Raw genomic sequence first — 24,557 nt, 5'->3', positions numbered from 1 at the left:
GGGGGTAAAATACAGTTAAAGAAAAATAACTCCACAGATGCATTTAATATGTCTTAAGAACATGTTCATTACCCAAAAATGAAATCAATAAGAACTGCAGATGTACACTTTTGAGAACATGCAATGCAATTCCTATGCTCTTTTAGACAGTAGTTTTGCACCTGAATTTTTTAAGTCCCTAAAAATATTCACTAAAATATCTATATTCACTAAAATAATTTGCTTACAGTATACACAAGAATTACAAAAATAAGCTGGTCTGTGAAAAAGGAAGACCCTTAGAGAGGGGCAAGTAGAACATAGGGCAGAAACACAGAAGTTAGTCTGAATCTTGTAATTAAGATTCATGCCCCTTTGCCAACCCTCTGCATAAGGGATGTTTACAACCAGTTCTAATAGCAGGGTGGCTTTCCCAAAATATCACTCTTTTAGAATGCTAATTTTAATTACTCCCTTCAAAGAGTAAGCAGAAATAAACCCTAAATTAAGTACCAGTAAATAAAGAATATTCAATTATTTTTCTTATAAAGAGAAAGGTAAATCGTGACTTTCCCATATTTTTGGTAGTGGATTTCCTTCAATCTTCTCCTTTAAGGTAATTTCACTATTTATTATGCTAATCTCTTGATAACACAGTTCATCACAAAAAACAAGTTTTGATGGTACTTATTATTAGCACCTTCATCAGATATTTAAAATAAATTTGGGGGGAGCAGGGAAAACTCAAGAGTCTCAGTGTTTCCACATGGCAAGGCCCATTATGTTAGAATTTAATTCTCCAAAGACATCTCCAATTATAAGAAATCCTATTATACTGAATAACACTCCAAAAAATTGAGTCATAGAATTAACAGAACCTTCAAAGTGTTTAATTGCTGAATTTGGCATAGGACACAGTCTCTTTAATGATAACTAAAATTCACATTTGGTGTTATCAATTATTATATGCTATTTATTCAACCTATTTCTATGCAAAATACATACCAAATTAAAACTGATTTTAAAAACACACAAGTTTGCTCTTGAAGAGTGCTTCTTAAGCATTTTCACCACTTTCTGAATTACCCTAGTATATGTCATTTGGATGGAGGCAGTAAGGAGAGTTCAGTCACATACTATCTGTGTAACCTTGGGCAAGCTATTTAAACTCTTGCCTCAGTTTTCCAATCTGTAAAACAGAGATAGTAACACCTACTTCACAGGCTGCTGTGAGGATGAAGTGTATGTAAAGCACCTAGCAAAGTGACTCAGCACATAGTCAGAAATGTTGGTCTCTTCTCCTTCCCCCCCTATACCTTCATAAGCACAGCACACTAAAACAAAGGTCAGATCAGAAAATTATTAGCAATGTGAACACTGAGCTACCTCTTAAAAACAAACACAATATTTAAACTGTTCTCCTAAAAAGTTTGGGTGGAGTATAAGTTTAAAAATTCAACCATTTATGGTATTTTAGGCCACATGAGATATATTCCCAGACCCACAAAAGACTGGTATCATAAAAAGAATCACATACTTAAATAAAAGGCACTTATTTTCGAAATACTATATATATTATAATCTAAGCTACATAAGATAAATCTGGAATTAAACTGGCATATAAACTTTACCAAAATATTATCTTTCTGGATCCTAAAATTTATAAATGTTTATATAATGGAATTTCCATATACAAAGCTCCAGAAAGCAAACTATGCTTGGTACTGAAATTTAGTACTTAAAAATAAGTCTTAACCTTATATCCAAAATTCAGAGAGATTTAAGATTACAATTCAAAAGTAAAACATCAAATCAAGAATTAAATTACCTGTATATGTTTGGATCCAAAAGCAAGGCAGTATCTTTGGGTAGCTTTGATAAATGAACTACTTTAGTTTTTAATTGATGTCGTTCACTTTCATTCACCCACACATCAGGCAGACTATGAATTAAAAAATAAGCATAAATGAAATAACATTAATCTTAAAGCTTATTCTTTTTTTTTTTTTCTGGGAAACTAGGGGTTTCCTTTTTTTTTTTTTTAAAGGATTTTATTTATTTGACACAGAGAGAGAGATCACGAGTAGTCAGAGAGGCAGGCAGAGAGAAAGGAGGAAGCAGACTCCCTGCTGAGCAGAAAGCCTGATGCAGGGCTCGATCCCAGGACGCTGAGACCATGACCTGAGCCGGAAGGCAGAGGCTTAATCCACTGAGCCACCCAGGCGCCCCTTCAAGCTTATTCTTCATATGACCTTACATTACCCAGACTTTTCTGCTAGTGTGACTGAGTCACCTAGGTTAACAAGATTTTCTGGAGCCAAGGAACAGCAAGGATGCAGAGTCTCAGCTAAAAAATGGCAGTGAAATTTCAGGCACGAATTTGAGAATGAGTTAGGAATTTTTGGTGGAAAAGCTATATCAAACTCAGAAACATGCATTATAAAACACTGTCTTTTAATTTACTAACTAAATTCATATTTGAGCTTGACTTGATGACATTTTGACAATATTTTTTTTATTGAGGTACAGTTGACTTCCAATGCATAGTAATTCAACAATTTTAGACATTACTCTGTTACCGTATCACATTACACTATTATTGACTATATTCCTCATGGTGACACCAAGTTTTTTAATGACTAAATAAGTAAACACTCCACTAGATCAAACCTCATGTAAAAAAAAATGCACATGTGATCAAATCCTGAATTCAAAGAAATCTAATCCCACCAGGAAGTTCAAATAAAAGCATTCAGATACTTGGACTGATCAATTTCCAGAATACTAAGAATACACATATATTTCAATTTATCTTGAACTACGTTTATAACCTTAATATAAAAAGAGCTCTTACAAATCAGTATGAAACAGGTGAATATTCACTGGGGAAAAAGGAACAGGGGAGACAAAGGACACAAACCAACAATTCACCAAAGATTAAAAAGTTTAAAAATGGAGCGCCTGGGTGGCTCAGTGGTTAAAGCCTCTGCCTTCGGCTCAGGTCATGATCTCAGGGTCCTGGGATCGAGTCCCGCATCGGGCTCTCTGCTCAGCAGGGAGCCTGCCTCCTCCTCCTGTCTCTCTCTGCCTGCCTCTCTGCCTACTTGTGATCTGTCAAATAAATTTAAAAAAAAATCTTTAAATTTAAAAAAAAAAAAAGGTTTAAAAATGATCTTACATGTAATTATAGAAATACAAAATGTAAAAGGATAATAATTGACGTATTAATAATAAGCCAGAGAAATAAGTTCTCTAATGTAACAGGTGGGATTATAATTGGCACAAACTTTCAGAAAGGCAATGTGTATCAAAAACTATAACATTTTGCAGTTTGTGTACTGATTTTAACAGCTTTTAGTAATAGAGAAAAATGGGTAACTTTCAATGTTTCAGCTAAAAAAGAGCCCATTAAATAAATTTTACAAAGCCATTTCAAAAATATTTTACAGCAGCATTTCCACAAAACCTGGATGGAGCCAGGGGAAGGTGGTGGAAAACATGTTCTACATTAATGGCAGTTAATAGGCACAGGATTTTTTAAAAAGCTAGATTTCTTTACCAATATGCTAGCATGTATTGTAAACTCCAAAATCTATTTAAGAACTCTTAATTCATGGGACACAGGTAACTCAGCCCGTTAAGCATCTGACTCTTGATTTCGGCTCAGGTCATGATCTCAGTGTTGTGAGATCAAGCCCCACAATGGGCTCCATTCTCTCTCTCCCTCTGCCCCTCCTCCCACCCCCCAGTCTCTCTCCCCCCCCTTTTTAAAAAAAAAAAAAAAAAAAAAAAAAAAAAAGAGGGCAACGGGTATTAAGGAGGGCACAGATTGCATAGAGCACTGGGTTATACGCAAACAATGAATCTTGGAACACTACATCAAAAACCAATGATGTACGTATGGTGACTAACATAACATTAAGAAAAATGATTAAAAAAAACAGTAAGCATCCCCCCCCCGCCTCTCTGCCTACTTGTGATCTCTGTCTGTCAAATAAATAAATAAAATCTTTAAAAAAAAAAAAAAAGAACTCTTAATTCACAGCACATTCATTAACATATCCTTAGAATGAGAAACATTATAGAAAAATATTTAATAACAAAGACAAATGTTAACCACATACCACATAACCACATAATGATTTATGAAAAACCAAGTATATACAATGAGATTCCATCCTCTTAAATTTATTCTATCCTTACTATGCAGCCATCAAAAGAAATGAAATCTGGCCATTTGCGATGATGTGGATGGAACTAGAGGGTATTATGCTTATTGAAATAAGTCAATCAGAGAAAGACAACTATCATATGATCTCCCTGATATGAGGAAGTGGAGATGCAACATGGGGGCTTTGGGGGGTAGGAAAAGAATAAATGAAACAAGATGGGATTGGGAGGGAGACAAACCATGAGAGACTCTTAATCTCACAAAACAAACTGAGGGTTGGGGGCGCTAGGGAGAGGGTGGTGGGGTTATGGACATTGGGGAGGGTATGTGCTATGGTGAGTGCTGTGAACTGTGTAAACCTGGTGAGTCACAGACCTATACCCCTGGGGCTAATAATACATTTATGTTAATAAAAAAAATTTATTCTATTCTTGGAAATTTTTATTCTATCCAAAATTTCTAAGATACACTTTCATTACCTTTTCTAACAAGAAAAAAAAAATTAATGAAAAGATAAAAGGAAAATTAAACATGAAATGTCTAATTAAGGGGCGCCTGGGTGGCTCAGTTTGTTAAGCGTCTGTCTTCAGCTCAGGTCATGATCTCAGGACCCTGGGATGGAGCCCCACCATCAGGCACTCTGCTCAGTAGGGAGCCTCCTTCTCTCTTGCCCTCTGCCCCTCCCCCTCCTTGTGTTCTCTGTTAAATAAATAAAATCAGAAAGAGAAAGAAAGAAAGAAAGAAAAAGAAAGAAAGGAAGAAAGGAAGGAAAAGAAAAGGAAAGAAAAGGAAAAAAAAAAAAGAAAAGAAAAGAAAGAAGGAAAGGGGGAGGGAGGGAATGAGTACCAGAAAGAAAAAGGAAGAAAGGGAGAGAGGGAAAGAAAAGTCTAATTATGGAGCATCTGGGTCAGAAAAACACAGTGCTGCTAGAAAACTAGCCAACTGATTTTTCTATAAAATATCATTGTGTGCTAGAAATTACTCAGAAATTTTTTAAATAAATGATTCAAACAAAACCACAATTAAGGCTGCTTGCATAATACCTAAGGGTCACTGAAAAATGCTAAAAATGATCACATCCTAAAAACGACTAAAAACTGCTATAACAACTTTTATTAAAAATAGCAAAAAAGCTAGTTGTAAAGTTATACCTTGGCGCAGGTACTGTAAGAGCTTTCACAGATTATTTTTTTAATACGGACAAGTCAAAATGTTTTGCAGTTTAATTTCTGTAATTCTTTTATAATATTCAAATCCAAATTTTTTAGTATAAGATTTTAATAAAAATAAGAGTCTATTCATTATACATAGTATTCCAAATACTTACATGTCTTCAGGCATCCAATGAAGCAAAAGTTTTATCTTTCCAGAATCCTCTTTTCTCTTAGCTATTACCTAGTAATGATATAAAAGAGATCATAAAAATGATTTGTAGAACATTGTTTTATTATATCAATAAAAAGCACTTCTGATTCTAATAAAGATTTTTCTAAGTTCATATCCTAGACCAGGTATTACTACAATATTTTGTTCTGACCTGCTCTGAGATGCTTCACCTTTGATAATGTACTTTCACAAAAGAAAAAGAGAAAAAAGGAGTTGAAGAAGTTTTGCATTGCAAATACTAACACAATGTTAACTTTATTAAGGGCCTGAAAATGCTATTTATTTTACTATCTATTAAAGTCTGAATATTAGCTAGATTGCCAATGAAAAATTCGTTATTGGTTGAAATATTTTTAATTTTTTTTAAGATTTTATTTATTTATTTGACAAATAGAGATCACAAGTAGGCAGAGAGGCAGGCAGAGAGAGAGAGGAGGAAGCAGGCTCCCTGCTGAGCAGAGAGCCCGATGTGGGGCTCGATCCCAGGACCCTGGGACCATGACCTGAGCCGAAGGCAGAGGCTTTAACCCACTGAGCCACCCAGGCGCCCGGTTGAAATATTTTTAAAGAACAAATAAAAGAGTAAAGAAAAAATAACAACAGCTGAGATAGGAAAAGTCTTTAATTTATGACTAAGATATTTGTTGTTTGCTTGGATGTTTCCGTTTGCTGGTTGGTTTGTGTTATTTTAAAAGAAACGTGAGCCAATCTATGTCTACAGATCAAAGTTAAATAGTGGATCAACCTGAATAAAAAGACCTATATAAAACGTAGAAAGGGCAACATACTTGTCATTCATTAGGAGATTCTGAAAATTCAAGGAAATGCTTAAATAACCGACCGAAATTGTATTTTATAACTCTTGTAACTTCTATGTTAACAAAATTAGCATCTTAGTGTTCTCATAATCTAAATCTCAGTATCTAATTTAAGCTGCAAACAGCCACACACCTCAAAATGTATTATAATTAAGCAAAAATAGCACTTTATACAAAAATAAAAATACGTTCTATTCTCATTATTTAAAACCAATAGTTAAGTACTCTAATTCTAGACCTGGCACAATGAGATTAATTTAAGAACCCAACGACAGATCTGAAGATGCTGAAACAAAATACCTCTAACAAAAAAATAAGACATGAAAACAATGCAAACCAACCAACAACAGCAAGCCAACTGACTGGTACCTAGGATTCTGCTGACCTCTTCTGGAGAAGGCTCGAAAGAAAACGTTTCAATTAAAGTAAGACAAATGAGGTCAACTGTACAGTATGTACCTCACAACACATTTTTCTGCAAACTGTATGGTTATTTCCTATAATTGCTTATTTGGTTTCTAGGAAACTTAAATTTACAGTTATCATTGCATAGTCTGCCTACTAAAAGAAGTGATTCTGTGTAACACATACCACTTCCTTCCTTGTCATGGAACTTGGGAGGTCCACCTAATTCCCTTCTTTTCTATTGTGTCCAATGAAGTACACCTTTTCCCATACTGATAGTTCTTCCTTCCACTCTCCTCAAGAAACGCACACCTCCGATTACACCCTACCTTTGAGGCTCTTCCTCAGTTCAAGGTATTCATGCATCCCTGATGTGACTTTGGGGTGCAAATCACTCTTATTCGTTAGTTTTTATTGTATGACAAACATAAAAATCAGGTTCTTAAAACCTCTCAGATATTTTCTACATCTAAAAAACTGATTTTCATGTTCACAGATGATTTTGACACAGTGAATTTAAAAAAAATTTTTTTCCAGACTCCTAATATAACCATTTTTAGTTCTTTGATTTTTTTGATCATATCTATTCCTCCCATGGTGAACCTAAGGATTTCATCGCAAGAAGCTGCTCTAATGAAAGCATGTGAACACTGGTGCTTCATTTTTTAACATACAGCCTTATTCACCATCATCACCACTATTACTTAATATTCAAGATATTTGCTCATTACTAAACCATTATTTCATCAGATCTATTGCCCTTTAAAATCGGTGATAAGCCCCAAACCTCATTCTTTACACTTCTTCTCTACTTATATTTAGTTCCTAGATGATCATATCTAGTCTGATTCCTTTAAATACCACTAATATGCTGAAAATGTATTATTTGTATATGTAGCCACACTGCTCCTCTGGGCTCAAACTCTTACATCAATCTGACTAAGTGAAAGATGCAATGGATTCTCTATTGAATGTGTGAAAAAGTAAGATCTTGACACTTCCCTCTCCCCCAATCTAATCTCCAAATTTTCTATTAAATGGCAACTCCATTCTTTTGCCCAACTGCCCAGGCCAAAAACACTAGAGTCATCCTTTACTTTCATTATCAAACTGACATATGATCCACCCATAATTCTGGTCAGTACTACTTTGAAAAGATATTTAGAATCTAACAATTCTTAGCATCTCCACTGTAACTATTCTGGCCTTTTCTCACCTCAGATACTAAAAAGACTGATCCTCTTTTCCCCATCCTGACCTACACTCTGTCTTCAAGACAGAAACCCAAGCACATTAAAACCCACATGAGAGGGAAGAGATCAATGAGTTTACACTAGAAAACTTCTGAGTAATGGGAATGTTCTATATCTTAACTGTGGCAGCAGTGGTGGATTCATAGATGAATTGTCAAAGCTCATATAAAACTATACCTTAAATGGGTGCATTTATATTTATTACACCTCAGTAAAAATTAGTAAAAAAATTACATCAGACCATGGCTACTCAAACTTCTTCAACAGCTTCCCATCACAAAGAATAAAAACCAAAGTCTTAGTCCAACAAGATTCTCCCCCTATTATCTCTCTGACTTAACTCCGACTCTCTGCCTTCTTGTGTACTTGGCATACTTTCAAACATACTTGGGATTTTCTTACTTTTCAACTTATATTTAATTTTTCCCTCTAGCTATGATGTTCATCCCCCTAATAACTGAATGGCTCATACCCCTACTTCCTTTAAGTTTTTACAATTTTACTATTTCATCTTGTTTATTATGTCTCTTCCACTAGACATGGTTTATTGTTTTGTTTTAATGGTTTTGTTCACTGTTGTATCATCAGTACACAGTAGGTGCTCAATATTTAAGTGAATGAACAAGTGAGTACTAATGCCACACTTTGGGTCTGGTGACCAATCTTACGGACCTTTGAAGAAAAGAACAATTATAGACCCACCAAATTATAAACCTATGTTATCAAACTTCAGAGGATTTCAGGGGCACCTGGGTGTTTGGATGGTTAAGCATCTGCCTTCAGGGTTCTGGGATCGAGCCCTTTGTCTGGCTCCTTGCTCAGCAAGGAATGTGTTTCTCCCTCTCCCTCTTCCCCTCTGCCCACTTGTGCTCTCTCTCTCCCTCTCTCAAATAAATAAATAAAATCTTTAAAACAAAACAAAAACAACAGCAAAGGAGGACTTGAACCATTACTGCTGAACAAGCCCTTGATCTTGCTGAATCCCATTAGAATTCCCAACAGAGCCATTTTAACTTTGTCTTCTCAAACTCCAATTTTCCTTTCAACCCTTTCATTCTTATTTAGATAACTATATTTCCAATGTTGATTTTTTTTAATCCAATGTTCTTTAAAAGAGAATAAATATGGTGCACCTTTCCTCAAATGCAAACTCAGAAAAGGTTCCCTTGCTTTCTAATCTTTGTATTTCTTGCCCTTAATTCTGGCAATTATAACCAAAATTGGGAATTTTTCACTGGAAGTATACATAGAAGAAAAAGTGAAAATGCAAAGCAACAGAACCTCAATGTTATAGGAGATGGAAAAATAAATATTCAAACCAGTAGGGAAACTGATGTCAATACTGATTTTTTAGGCAGCTCTTTCTGCCCACAGATCCTGTCCCTGCTATAACAAAACCACATTTTTGCACCAATAATAATAACTGATCTTTTGTATTTAATTCTGCGATTCTGATTGATATAAAAAAATTAAACCTAAATTTAGTATATTTTATATTTCAACAGTCAAAATTAAACAATCCCTTTCTCTAGGGATTCAAATCACCAAGATCTGCTCTAAAATTTACCTCTACTAACTTACCTATACCAAAATACACCAATTTAAGGATGATGGATAATAAAATGGCAAGAGGCATGGGAATAAAGAACTCTTTGTTACCTCTTTGCTAACCAAAAATAAAGTATTTATTGCTTTTTCAAAGTTGACACTTTTCATTTACTGAACATAGTCATTCAAATAAATATACAGACTGCCTACTATGTGTCAAGGCACAATGACAGAAACTTGGGATATATCAGCAAAATAAACAAATAAAAAACTCCCTCCTTCACAAATCTTTAATTTGATGGCCATTATCTTACTTCTGTTTAATTCCAAGTTTAGAAGTGTTTTGGCAGGTGAGGGAGGAGCATGTAAGCACTTATGGCTATGAGTTAAAGAGTCTAATATTCTAATTTTAGAAATGAGGAAACCAGAAAAGACAGCTAGTTTGAGGTTAGAGCCTGATCTTCAAATGCCAAGAAGCCCAAATGTCACCCCAATATTCCTAAATAGCTCAAATTAAAGGCCAAAATATTCAATTTAATCATCAAAATGTTGAATTGTGGGAAATACAGTTGACTCTTGAACAATGCATAGGTTAGGGCTGCCAACTACCCACACTATCGAAAACCAAATTTAACTTTTGACTCCCAAAAACTTTACAACAGTCTACCACTGATCAGAACCCTTACCAATAATTAACATATATTTTATATATTATATGTATTATATACAAATTGTTATATACTATATTCTTACAATAAACCAGGAAAAAAATTAAGAAAATCATATGGAAGAAAATACATTTACATTACTTTAATATATTTATTTTAAAAAATCTGTTAAGTGGACCCCTGCAGTTCAAACCCATGTTGCTTAAGAATTAACTAAATTTGCTTTATAACCAACAATACATGTAATTTTCAAAATACTGATAAAGCAGAACTTTTTATGATTTTGTTAAAATATAATTATTAGATTTTGAGCAGTTTAGAAATGGTTGTGAAAAGTCAAAATACATGTTCTTGCAAGCCTATATAAATAATTTTAAAAAACAGTAACAAATACTTACAGTACTATGAAAAACAACACTGTGTCCCTTCCCTAAACTTTCTATGTGAGCTGAGAGGTTAAAGCATATGGCTCGATGTCTTATCGCATCCAGTGTTTGTGCATCGAAGAAATCATGTGGTCGTGCTAAAAGTCAATATAAAAAGGTAAAGAATATTTAGAAAAATATAACAATATGCCAAGCAGCCAAATAATCCATTTTCCACAAAAATATGTAATAAGTAAGAAGGACTGAAACAATTAACATAAATATCTATCTAGTGCTTAAATAAAAAAATTTATTTTGCTTTCAGAACCTGGGGTCTAGTTGACAAGAAGCATACACAAAAGCGGACTTCCAACTAATGAGTGAATGTGGGTTAACTACGCCCACTGGTGTGTGAAGTTCTAACATTAGGCCTCATGATTCCATACTGCGGTTACTATCTTTTCCATACAATTTTATGTTTTACTTCAGTGCCTCTCTTGAGCACCAGTCCTATATTTTCAACAATCTGATGAGTTCCCCATCTATCACTATATTGAGATCCAATGCACCACAGCCAAGCATCTAAAATACATGTCATGAATATTCTGTATTAACACAAAATCAAAAATTTTCCAAACCTGGGGCACTTGACTGGCTCAGTTGGAGGAGCATAGGGCTCTTGATCTCAGGGCTGTGAGTTTGAACCCCATGTTGGGTATAGAGATTAAAAAAAAAATTTTTTTTCCCAAACTTGGCAAACCTGTAATGTTATTTTGGAGTTTTGGACAAGTATTTTCTTGATTATAAGTAACTCTTCTGGGGCGCCTAGGTGGTACAGATGGCTGAGTATCCGACTCAGTTTTGCCTCAGGTCCTGATCTCAGTGTCCTAAGATCAAGCGCCACAACAGCTCCACACTTAGCAGGGAGTCTGCTTGGGATTCACTCTCCCTTCATCTCTCTAAAATAAATAAATGAATACTTAAAGAAAAAAAAAATTACTCTAACAACAATCCAGGGAAATTATAAATATAGTTTTCAGTGCCAACAATTATGCCAAAATTCTTTCTAACTCCCAGCTCCACCAGTTACTAACTGTGTGACTTCAGGCAAACTGCTTAATCTGCTTAGCCTATTTCCTTATTTGTGAAATGGAGACACAACAGCTATAGACTATGATTAAGTAAAACAAATGCATATGAAAAAATGCTTTAAATCTCAAAGCAGTTCATATTAATAACCTTATACTACTTTTTAAAATAAGCTCAAGGGGTGCCTGGGTGGCTTAGCCATTAAGTGTCTGCCTTTAGCTCAGGTCATGATCCCAGGATCCTGGGATCGCGCCCTGCATCGGGCTCCCTGCTCAACGGAAGGCCTGCTTCTCCCTCTCCCACTACCTCTGCTTGTATTTCCTCTCTCAATGTCTCTCTCTCTCTGTGTCAAGTAAATAAATAAAAATTTTTTTAATAATAAAATAATAAGCTCACAAACCTGGAGTAAGCAATCTCTTAGTGTTAACCACAACAAAACTATACATTAAAGATTTAATTTGGTAAGAACATTTTTTAAATTTCTATTTTCATCCCACAAGTATTATAAATTGTGCCACTTTTATTCCTAATAAGAATGTTGCTCAAGGGGCACCTGGGTGGCTCAGTGGGTTAAGCCTCTGCCTTTGGCTCAGGTCATGATCTCAGGGTCCTGGGATGGAGCCCCTCATCGGGCTCTCTGCTCAGCAGGACGCCTGCCTCCCCCTCTCTCTCTGCCTGCCTCTCTGCCTACTTGTGATCTCTGACTGTCAAATAAATAAATAAAATCTTTAAAAAATAAAAAAATTTTAAAAAAGAATGTTGCTCAAAATAAGGAAAATGAAAATTTTCTTATTTTACAACTGTGGAGCTTACTAATACATGAAAATTTTCAAGATCTGTAATTAAGAATTAAATTTTATTGACAATAAATGAAATGGCCTGATTTCCTGGTACAGTATTTTCTAAACTACATATATGCTGATTTATCACAGTACTCTGATTTACTACTGTGTAAAGTGGATTTGCCTCTACTAATCATGGATTTCTCAGAACATCTACACAAATCCAGCAGCGCTTTGGTGGGAACTGTTTTCACCAGATGGCATACTTAATAAATAGCTATTTTTTCACTGGACTTTTCTTCAAAAGAAGCAAAACAGCAAGTAATAAACTAGCAGAACCCACAGATAAGGAATGCAACGGTAAATCAGAAAAAAAAATATTTGACATTTATGGGGAAGAAAAAAAATCATAAGGAAAAACAAACCCCCTTCCTACCAGATTTGTGCCTACTGGGGGGAAAAAGTATACTCTATCTACTCTGTCCATGTTCTCAAAATATGCTTTTTCCTGAGCAGGATAAGCACTTATAGAAAACAGAGTAACAACAATAGTCTCTAAAGCACGTCTGTGTCATGATCCATTAGGTTGAGGGAAGAAAATATTATCTCACTACTTTTGTTTTTCATCTCAGTGTTTTTCAATATACCCTTCTCGGTAATTGCTTTATAATGTGTATCAGCAGCATTACCTGTGTGCACTATATAAGCACAGATGTTGGGATTGTGTGCTCAAGCATTTTTTTTTAACTGATGAGCTATACAATCAAAAGCCTTTGGAGACCACAAAAACAGAGATTGTGGCTCAAAATTATACATATTACTTTATTTCTTTTTAACCTTTTGGTATGGTATTATGGGTAACTCCCCAAGAACGGTATTAATCATAGGAGATGCAATCTTGTATGTTGGAATCAGGACCAAAAAAGGGTATATATATATAGGGAGATAAACCAAATATGGCATACTCTCTAAATGAAAGATATACAAGTATTTATTGTATTATTCTTCCCACTTTACTTTCAAGTATGTCAAAAGAGAAAAGCTTTAAAATAAATTTTAAAAATTCTATCAAACAGAAAATGACTTAAGCTACAGTTCTATTCGTTAATGTATTTTTCACCCAGTTCAGTGAAAATGACCTCTCTGAATTACATGAAGAAGGTACTATCAAAGTGATTTTAGTACACTGCTATAGACTTGTGTATTTTTAAGGAAGGAATAGGCTGCAATGGCAGAAGCTCTGCCATTAAAATCACAGGACTTAATAGTGGCTGCTCACAGTGAAAGATCTTGGATCTTTTAAAGTTCTTATTCAGGATTATCCTCATTCTCCTCTATAAAACAGGAAACAAAAAGTTTTTTTTCACCCACCACAAGACCTCCCTCTCCACAACTCTCCCTATCACATAGCCCATTTTATTAATATTGAAAAAAATTCTCAAAAGAAGCTATAGACTTGCAAGCCATCGGTCCCTCCATTCCTAAGTGAGGACTGGATATTTAACTGAACCATTCTTTTTAAGAAAACTAGCAAATTGTATAGATATTACCAAGCAAATGTGAAAAAGTCAGTAAGTTTAAATGATTACTATGTATACACTGAGAAGAAAATAATGAGGCTATTAAGTGGAATAGGTAGAAAAGTTATTCTCAGTTTTGAATACTGTAATATATATTTAGCAATTTGCTGTGTGTGATTACAAGCTACCCAAATAATCAAGTAAAATAAACAAATGTCATGGCTGTTTTTATAAATGGAAGGTAAAAAGAAAATGATCCATAACCTAAATTCAGCAGCCAACTTTGAAAAATACATGTTTATTTCAACAAGAAACTTAAGAGTTTGGAAAAGTTTGTCACCAATGATTTGTTCATTTGTCCACTGTAGCTCTGTAGTAACAAAAAAATGTTAACATTTTAGAGAAAAATCTCCTAATCTGGATTAGTGTCTGGAGTCTCTTCTATATGCTAATCAAATGCCAACAGAAAGGAGAATATGGCGCAATCTGTTTTTTTCTTTCTAGTTCATCCCTCAAGTGGACTCCCTTTCAATGACAGCTGGAGTCTATCATAGTTCTTTATTTAGGACATATTTAGTTAGCCAGCTGACATTAAGAACCAGGGCCAGTGCTAGGCTCTGGGAAGTTCTAAGTCAATTCCTACTCCCCATATTTGGTAAGTCTTATCATCTTGTGTTCTATCCTAAATATTGAGGATACATTTCATAACCTGGTAATTGAGCACATAAGAGAGAGACTTAAGTACTAAGACATACACTACAAATAGTTTTTGCTATTCACACATACCACTTTGGAGTAGACCAATTACTTTTACTTCATTATTACTTTTAACATGTTTAAATTTTCCTAAAATACCAACACTGCCATATTTTAAATTTTCTTATTTTAGAACAGAATCAAAGGGGCTCTCAAATTGGAATTCTACACAGATTTTATATTCTAAGGCCACAAATACCCTCCCTTAACCACTAAAATAAAACATCTATTACACTGAATTCTCACACTGACACTCAAGGGATCCTATCTGTTTATTACTGTTAACAAAAATACACAAGCAGAGTTAAAGAACAGTAAAACTCAAATTGCATGAATGCCCAAGATACAAACAAAACCTATCTAATATACACACAGATTTTTAGTGAAACACTTACGTAATGAGCGTCGTCTTTTGTTCTTTAATTTTCTCCTTTTGTTCATCCCAGCTTTAGAAGGAGATTCTTCTTTGGCCTTTGGCTGGCTAGAAACTTTTGAGGAGTTCTGCTGACTGAAGTGTGTGGGTACATGGCGAGCTAGCCCTCCCTGAGAAGCAAAGCTGGCATTGCAGCCACCAACAACACACTAAATAAAAATAAAAAAGTATGTCAGGGATGCCATGTAGGGGAGAAGTATAATATGAATGAGTACTCTATTTTCAGAGGTAAATCAGTAACACTACAGAACTTCCAGATAGGAATCATGAGAGACTACTACATCCTTTCTTTTTATAAATTGCCCAAAATAATACACACTAGGCACTAGCAGGGCTGGAAAAGAAAACTCTATAGTCTCACAACTCTCCAGTTTACTGCTCTTCCTGCTCTACACAAGACAAAAATAGTGAGATATTCTTCCCAGGAAAAATCTGATTTTCAATTTATCACTTTCCTAAGAGAAATGATAAGTTTATGTTTTTTTAAAGATTTTATTTATTTGTCAGAGAGTGAGAGAGAGAGGGAGGGAGGGAGGGAGGGAGGGAGGGAGAAACAGGCTCCACACTGAACAAGGAGCCCTATGCAGCACTCAAACCCAGGACCCTGGGATCACAACCTGAGACAATGACAGAAACTCAACCAACTGAGCCACCCAGGCATCCCACTAAGTTATTTTTAAATCAAAGAATTCAATATCCTGGGGTGCCTGGGTGGCTCATGACCTCATGGGTAGTGGGATCAAGCTGTGTCAACTCCCCTCTCAGCTTGGCATTCTCTCTCTCCCTCTCCTACCCCGCCTCCACACACATGCGCTTTCTCTCTCAAATAAATAAATTAGGCTTAGCGGGGTGGGGAGGTTGGAGGAGAGTTAGATATCCTAACAATTACTTAGGACTCCTAGGTTTTCAAAATCATTTTTATCTTAATGATACATACTACCTTCAAGACCTTCAGCAGCCACCCTACTGTTCTACACTGTTTTAACAGATAGGGAAGGTATACAGTGATACTGAATTTTAAACTACTAGATCCAGCTGCTGAGAAGACTTATGCCCAGAAAGTTCCATTAAATATTGCCTCTTTAGCCTTCTGCACTTGCCAGATTGAGAAAACAAAAGGTTAACTACCCAAGTCACCTGGCAGAGCTGCTACTCCCACAATGAATGCAGAATGTTCGAATATCACTAAAATTATAATACACAAGTTAGCTATAGTACAAGTGTGTGACTTCTAACAAATAAATGTTACTAATTAAAACAAACGCCATTTTCAAAATGCTCTCCAAACAACAAAATCCACAGTTGGATTTCTGGTGGCTTTTCTAGTAGTAACTCATCCAATTCACTTCACTTCTGACTTAACCACCGAACTCCAAGCATGCAAATCTGTCGTGCTGAATACCAAATAAATCCATCACATTACTCCTAGGTGGTTCAACTGATTATTAGAGTTTATCTAGATAATATCACAAAAAATCTACATGTTTCCAGGTTCTTTCTTTCGGGGCGCCTGGGTGGCTCAGGCTCTTTCTTTCAATGCAGGCACCTTTATTTACCATTTTAAACTTCTAAAAATGCAATATAGCTCTGTTAGTAGAGAGTAGAGATTATATTGTTATTCACAAAGTCCCTCAAATCTACCCAACTTTAAAAAAGCTCATCTTAGGGGCACCTGGGTGGCTCAGTGGGTTAAAGCCTCTGCCTTCGGCTCAGGTCATGATCTCAGGGTCCTGGGATCGAGCCCTGCATCAGGCTCTCTGCTCAGCGGGGAGCCTGCTTCCCCGTCTCTCTCTGCCTGCCTCTGCCTACTTGTGATCTGTCAAATAAATAAATAAAATCTTAAAAAAAAAAAAAAAAACTCATCTTAAAAATAATAAAATAATAAAAATATAAAAAAGCTCATCTTCCTTTGAGGGTGTCTTGACACTTTCACTGCTTATCTAGATACTTATCCCAATTCATCCTTTCTCCATGCATTCTGAAGGCAAGAATATACGTGTGTGTGTGTGTGTGTGTGTACACATATATCCAGAAGCACCTTATGAATCAGAGCTATTTCTAAATATATCTGAAGAACTAAGCCACTTAACAGATTCTGATAAAACTGATGCTGGCTGAAACATTTTGCAGCAAGATCCTTATACAGTGCCATTCATAATTATTCTATTTATTTTGATAGACAAGAGACATTTTATGGGCTCTAATGGTACTCAGCATTACTAATAAAAATCTTTGCCCATTCTAAGGGGCACACTAAGAGGCAGAATGAGTCAGGGTTTTAGTTCATTCATCTATTCTATGTGTTCTGGAAGATGCTGCAAGTATAAGGATAACTTACACTTAAGTTCCCACCCTTAAAGAGCTTTCATCTGGACAGTAGACATATGAAATGACAACTTCAAAAAACTACATTCAGGGGTAAGGGACAGAAAGCTATGGGAACCCTGAAAAGGAGCAACCAGCCATGTCCAGTGCTTTAAAATCAGTATTTCATTTAATTCTTACAATGACCCTATCAATAGCGTCGTCGTCAAAGAGCCTGCATCAAGAATGTTCAGCCACGGGACGCCTGAGTGGCTCAGTTGGTTAAGCGGCTGCCTTCGGCTCAGGTCATGATCCCAGCGTACTAGGATCGAGTCCCACATCAGGCTCCTTGCTCAGCAGGGAGCCTGCTTCTCCCTCTGCCTGCCTCTTTGTCTGCCTGTGCTCACTCTCTCTGACAAAAAAATAAAAAAAAAATAAAAAAATAAAAAAGAATGTTCAGCCACAGATTTTGAAATGAGAAGTTTAGCACCTAATGGCTACTGAATTCTCAGAATTTAAAAATTTACTATGTATATTTTGAGTTCCAAGAAAAAAACAGTGCTTTAAAAATTTCCATCTCCTATAGACTACCAATAGAACACTATCCACTACAAAAGCCACCAGCCAAATGCTGCCACTTAACACTTTAAGACTACTGTAACCAAGAAACAAAACTTTAATTTTATTTAAATTTTATTAATTGAGGTGAAATTTATATAACTCAGTGGCATTCACAATGTTATATAACTATCCAGCTAATATTCACAATGTTATATAACTATCCAGATAGTTATATAACTATCCAGCTCCACATCCTTGCCAACACTTGTTATTTTCAGTTTATTTTATTAAAATCATCCTATTGAGTATGAAGCAGTAGTAAGTCATTGAAGTTTTTATTTGTATTTCCTTAATAACTATTTAATTTTTTTTTTAAGAAATGTTTTTTTTACTCTAACAGTAAGACCAGCCCTTCCATTTTAAGTTTCAATTGAAACCTGTTTCTCAATTTCACTACTGAAAAACTTTTTTAAGTATATCAAGAACAGCTTGGTATGTGAATCTACCTCTCCAATTGCAAATTTTGTGAAATCTAAATAAAGATAAAATGTTTAACATCTGAATGGAGAATACTTAAGTAAAATCACCCTAATGGGTTAGCTTTACACTGTTCAATACATTTTAGGCATTGGACACATATACTTGTTGAGCACTTGAAATGTGGCTATTCCAAATTGTGAAGAATTTTAAGTATCAAATACACAATGGGGGCACCTGGGTGGCTTGTCAGTTAAGCATCTGCCTTTGGCTCAGGTCATGATCCTGGGGCCCTGAGATCAGTAGGAGTCTGCTTCTTCCTCTTCCTCTGCCCCTCCCCATCACTTGTGCATATTATCTTTCAAAATAAATAAATAAAATATTTTAAAAATATAAAATAATAAAATACACACTGAATTTTGAAGATTCAGTACCCCAAAAAGTAAAAAAAAATAAAAAAAATAAAAAATTCATTAACTTTGTAAACTGCTAAGATGTTAAAAATAATAATATAATGGGTTAAGCCAAATGCACTATGTAAATTATTTTCATCTATTTCAATTATTTTAGTGAAGCACTGGAAAATTTAAAATGAACTGTTTGGTTGACACATATTTCTACTATACAATACTGCCATAGAATAAAGCCATACAGTATTTATTATTCTTACTTTTCAATCTTAGAAGGTATTCCCTGTATTTCCTAACACCTATTTAAAAAACATATATTGTCCTTTGGGCCCTTGTGTCAGATGACTTAAGGAATACAACAACATAAGGCAATCTTTGCCCTGGAATTGCCAGTTGAATATTAGTTATTCAAACAAAAACTCCGTATTTCAAACTTTAGACTACCTATTTAACCACAATTAAGGCAGAGATGACAGTTCAGATCCAAGCCTCAGTTTTAAATTCTGAAGGACGGGGCGCCTGGGTGGCTCAGTGGGTTAAGCCGCTGCCTTCGGCTCAGGTCATGATCTCAGAGTTCTGGGATCGAGCCCCGCATCGGGCTCTCTGCTCAGCGGGGAGCCTGCTTCCTCCTCTCTCTCTGCCTGCCTCTCTGCCTGCTTGTGATCTCTCTGTCAAATAAATAAATAAAATCTTTAAAAAATAAATAAATAAATAAATAAATAAATAAATTCTGAAGGACTCTGTGACATAACTCCACCCAGAATACCCTTAATTGTAGGCTAGCAGATTCATATTATCCCAGAATCCTTTAATACTTCAACGAATAGCTCCGATAGCATCTAGAACTGAGTCAATATCACAAGTGTATTTTAATCAGTGATGCTTCAGTGTTCTGAAAATTAATATTGAGAATTCTAATAGAAAACAGTTTTAGGGGCGCCTGGGTGGCTCAGTGGGTTAAAGCCTCTGCCTTCGGCTCAGGTCATGATCCCAGAATCCTGGGATCGAGCCCCGCATCGGGCTCTCTGCTCAGCGGGGAGCCTGCTTCCTCCTCTCTCTCTGCCTGCCTCTCTGCCTACTTGTGATCTCTGTCTGTCAAATAAATAAATAAAATCTTAAAAAAAAAAAAAAAAGCTTTAACTTTGATTTTAACCATCCATCAAGAATCATCAATTTAAAAAAGAAAACACAAAGTACAATGAGAATTTAGAATGAGAGAAGTACTTTAAAAAAAAAAAGAACAGGGGCGACTGGGTGGCTCAGGGGGTTAAGCCTCTGCCTTAAGCTCAGGTCATGATCTCAGGGTCCTGGCATGGAGCCCCTCATTGGGCTCTCTGCTCAGCAGGGAGCCTGCTCCCCCCTCCCCCGCCTCTGCCTGCCTCTCTACTTGTGATCTCTATCTCTCTCTCTCTCTCTCTCTCTGTTAAATAAATAAAATCTTAATTTAAAAAAAAAAGAAAAAGAGAATTACACACATTTCACTTAAATACAAATTCTTTTCCCCTAGAAGAGAAAATAATTTAAGCACCATTTAATGAATATTCCACTCATTAGGTATATATCACAGAGAACAAGGTAGAGACATTTGAGCTATTGCCTCAAATGGCCTTTCATTCCTCTCAACATGAGGATCTCATGATGTGGAGTGTGATTTTAATGTTCCAATATTCATGTTTTCACCAACACATACAATGACCCCTGAATTCAAGCCACCACTCTGAGGTTCTGATTTCAACAACAGGGGAAAAATCTGGTTGTTGGACACCAAATGTTTTTAAATCATCTATCCCCGAAATCCACTGAAATACTCTATGTTGGCTATGGTTGTGGTCAAGTAGCTGTTCTAAAATGTGAAACATGGAATCGCTGTTTTGTTTTTTATTTTTTTTCCCCAAATGTATTCAACTGTAGTAATACTGAGACTATCTTTGCTAGTACTGTCTTATTCAGATAGTCCCATAAGTAATATGAAAATCTAGAAGGCGCTACTACTGAAACAGAGCAGAAAACATCAGCTTCACAGAAAATAGAGTAGTATTTATTAGCCTCCAATGGTGACCAATTTGTTTTTCTTTTGGGGGAAGAAAGGGAATAATTTTTTGTCTTTTAGAATCATGATGATCACTGCAGTTATTATTCTTATTTATAGTCAAATATTACCATGTTTGGTCAGCAGGAACATCCTAAACACTGGCTGCCAATGCTAGGGAACAGGAGAGCTTCAAATACACAGACCCACAAACATACAAAATGTCAAAGACAAATTAAAGACCGATAGCACCACAGGGTATTTAAAGCTTTGTGTTACTACACAGAAGGTCTGTTGAAAATCAAAAGATTTTATTTGTCAATTTAGCCCAAAAAGTTGGGCGGGGAGTGGGGGAAAGCAAATGACTTAAAAATAATCAGCATCGGAGCTGGCAGGGGAAGGGGGCCCCCTCAGGCACTATAATAAATAAACAAAAAAATAAAATTACCAGCATCAACTACTACTACAAAACAGGTCAAAAAGGAATAAGAGAAGGAAATTATTTCATCATCCATCACAGTGAATGATGCAATAACAGTATCATTCACTACATAACAAATTACCAGAATTAGCCTGTTTATACAACTGTAAGGATATCATAGTTTAAGTCTGGTTTGATAAAATCTCTTTTTTCTTTATCAACAGTTTAGGCCAGGATCTTGATTCCAAGAACACCTAAAAAGATAGGCTATTTAAGGTATCAATCTTGAAAGTCTGAGTTTTTCAAGCACTATTCCAACATGATGAGAAATTATTCAAGTATGTAAGTATCATGAACGGAATCAATCACGCTGAGCTACAGACTAACCGCTGAGGAAAGTTACAATAAATAAATTAACCCAAGACAAGTAAATGACTGTACTATGTTCAAAGTAAAGAGAAATACTGGAGTAGGGGAGAAATGTGTGTGCAAAGTAAAAGTACATATTAATAAGCTTACCTACTAAAAAGCACAACTGTGTAATTTCTAACATACACAAATCTACCAAGACAAACCAATGTCTCATTAGCAATAAAGTAAGGAAATCAAAACAATCACCAAACACATTGTATATAACTACTTTTTCTTTTCCTCAGTTAAGTAACATATGTATTCCTAAGCATGGTAGGGTTAAAGGCACTTAGCCATCATAAAGCTCAACACCAGATAACTAATAAGAATGAAAACTGAAAAGGGAAAAAAAAAAGACCAAGAAATAGTTTAAAATATTCTCATGCCCTACTACTGTGAACACATGTAATTTTTTCTCTCTTAAAGATTTTAAATAATCTCGGGCGCCTGGGTGGCTCAGTGGGTTAAAGCCTCTGCCTTCGGCTCAGGTCATGATCCCAGGGTCCTAGGATCGAGGCCCGCATCCGGCTCTCTGCTCAGCGGGGAGCCTGCATCCTCCTCTCTCTCTGCATGCCTCTCTGCCTACTTGTGATCTCTCTCTGTCAAATAAATAAATAAAATCTTAAAAAAAAAAAAAAAAAAGGATTTTAAGTAATCTCTACACCCAATATGGAGTTCCAATTTACAACCCCAAGATCAAGAGTCCTACCCCTTCTACCAACTGAGCCAGCCAGGGATCCCAAAACATGTAATGTTTTCCAAACCCTTAACAATTAAAATGTTTCACTACATTTAACAAAATGGCAGCAGCAACTCCCCTTCCTACAAACCCTAAATGTATATATAAGGCAGAGGTATATATACGTGACAAAATAAACATAGGGATGGGGAAATCTTATCTAGGAATAATCGTTGCACTTTATCAAAGATAAAACAAAAACCCTTGGCAAAGAAGCTATATTTACATTTTAGGACTATGCTGATTTTACAAATCTAAAATTTCATAATGAGCTAATATGATCAATTATTTTCATATGATACATATGAAAGCAAATTCCACCTTCATCAAGTGATCTAGGTTAACATCATCTATGATGGAACAAATTCTCATCAGGTATTCCGTGAAGTGACACAGTGAGAATTTTGTTCTATTTTCTCCAAAAATGCATAAACTGAATGTGATCATTACAAAAACACCAAACAAACCCAAATGGGGAATATACAAAATTAAAAAAAAAAGGTTTATATTCTTCAAAACTATCAGTGACATAAAAGATAAAAAAAAAATTTTTTTTTAAAGATTTTAAAAAAAGTGACATTAAGATTAAAGGAGTCATGAAAACTAAATGCAATGCATGATCCCCAACTAGATTCTAAGCAGAGGAAAAAATACTACTACAAAAGGACATTACTGGGACTTAGTGCAACTTCAATAGCTAAATGCATCAGTTTTAAATTTCTGGGTCTTGATAATGATGCTAAGGTTATGTAAATGAATATCCTTGTTCTTAGGAACTTCTCACTGAAATACTTAGGGATTCTGTTCCTCTCCAATGTTTTCCAAAAAATGGGTGTGCGTGTGTGTGCGTGTGTGTGTGTGTGTGTGTGTGTGTGTGTATGTAGGTAGGTAGGGAAGGAAAAAAAGAGGGAGAGATTGAGGTAGGAAGGAAGACAGATGGAGAGACAAATGATGGATGGATAGATGGATCCGAACAAATGCAAATGTAGCAAAATGATAATCAGTGAATTGGGTTTAGGGTATATGGAATTTATACATTTGTGTGTGACACAGAAAATATATGAGAGTTTTCCATCTTTGGAAGTTGAAATTATTTCAAAATTAAGTTTAAAAATTCTGCCATTCAAATAACACCATAAAAAGTCAAGAAAAACATGTTATAATGGGGAAAATATTTAACTCCTATCACAGCAGCGAAATGATGTCTATTCTACTTAATAAAGACGAGCATGTTAACAAGATTTCCACTCTAAAAATAACAAAATCGGGGTGCCTGAGTGGTTCAGTCAGTTAGCATATGACTTGATTTCAGCTCAGGTCATGATTCCGGGGTCATGAGATCAAGCCCCAAAACAAACTCCATGCTCAGTATGGGGTCTGCTTGGGATTCTCTCTCTCCCTCTCCCTGTGCCCCTCCTCCTGCTCATACTCTCTAAATAAATAAATAAATAAAACATTTTAACACAAAAACACAGGAAAAAGAGCAATGCAAATATATAAATATATTTATAAAAAATATATATTTACATTGTGTTTACACTGCACATGTCTACATGTATATATGTAGAAATATATGGTAATATCACTACACAGAAACTTCTTGATGGCAGAACAAAAAAAGTTTATGAGAAATGACAAGCCAGACGAAATATCTATTACATGCAGGAAATATGTACCCTTAATATTAAGGTTTATATAATTCAGGGGGAAAAAAATCCAATAGAAGAAAGGGCAAATCAAGCAAATAATCAATTTAGAGAAAAAAATACCAATAGCCAGAACATGTAAAGATATTCAAATCTTGCTAGTAATCAAAAAAATGTGCTTGGCAAATGGGCAAAGATAAAACAATGCCAATTATTAGTGTCAGTAATTATTGCCAAGCTTCAGGAAGACTGGACCAGGTTTTCTGGAGAGGTATTTAATAATACCTATCAAAAGCAAGCCTGGGGCGCCTGGGTGGCTCAGTGGGTTAAGCCACTGCCTTCGGCTCAGGTCATGATCCCAGGGTCCTGGGATCAAGTCCCGCATC

The 24,557-nt window shown here is 35.5% G+C and overlaps 1 protein-coding gene across 1 annotated transcript in view; it reads right to left on the bottom strand.

Moving 5' to 3' along the window:
• LOC111142259 (AE binding protein 2) overlaps positions 1–24,557 on the bottom strand; it is a 66,848-nt gene that overhangs the window by 4,590 nt on the left and 37,701 nt on the right. The window contains exons 4-7 of the mRNA XM_022495305.1: positions 15,136–15,322; positions 10,627–10,751; positions 5,478–5,545; positions 1,808–1,921 (exon numbers count right to left, since the gene is read on the bottom strand). Coding sequence (XP_022351013.1) covers positions 1,808–1,921; positions 5,478–5,545; positions 10,627–10,751; positions 15,136–15,322 — 494 coding nt within the window. The remainder of the gene's footprint in view (positions 1–1,807; positions 1,922–5,477; positions 5,546–10,626; positions 10,752–15,135; positions 15,323–24,557) is intronic.

The sequence above is a fragment of the Enhydra lutris genome, unplaced genomic scaffold (assembly GCF_002288905.1).
Source record: "Enhydra lutris kenyoni isolate GAN:26980312 unplaced genomic scaffold, ASM228890v2 scaffoldscaffold7, whole genome shotgun sequence".
NCBI lineage: Eukaryota > Metazoa > Chordata > Mammalia > Carnivora > Mustelidae > Enhydra > Enhydra lutris.
Note: the sequence above shows the minus strand (reverse complement) of the source record. Positions and strands in the feature narration are given on the sequence as shown.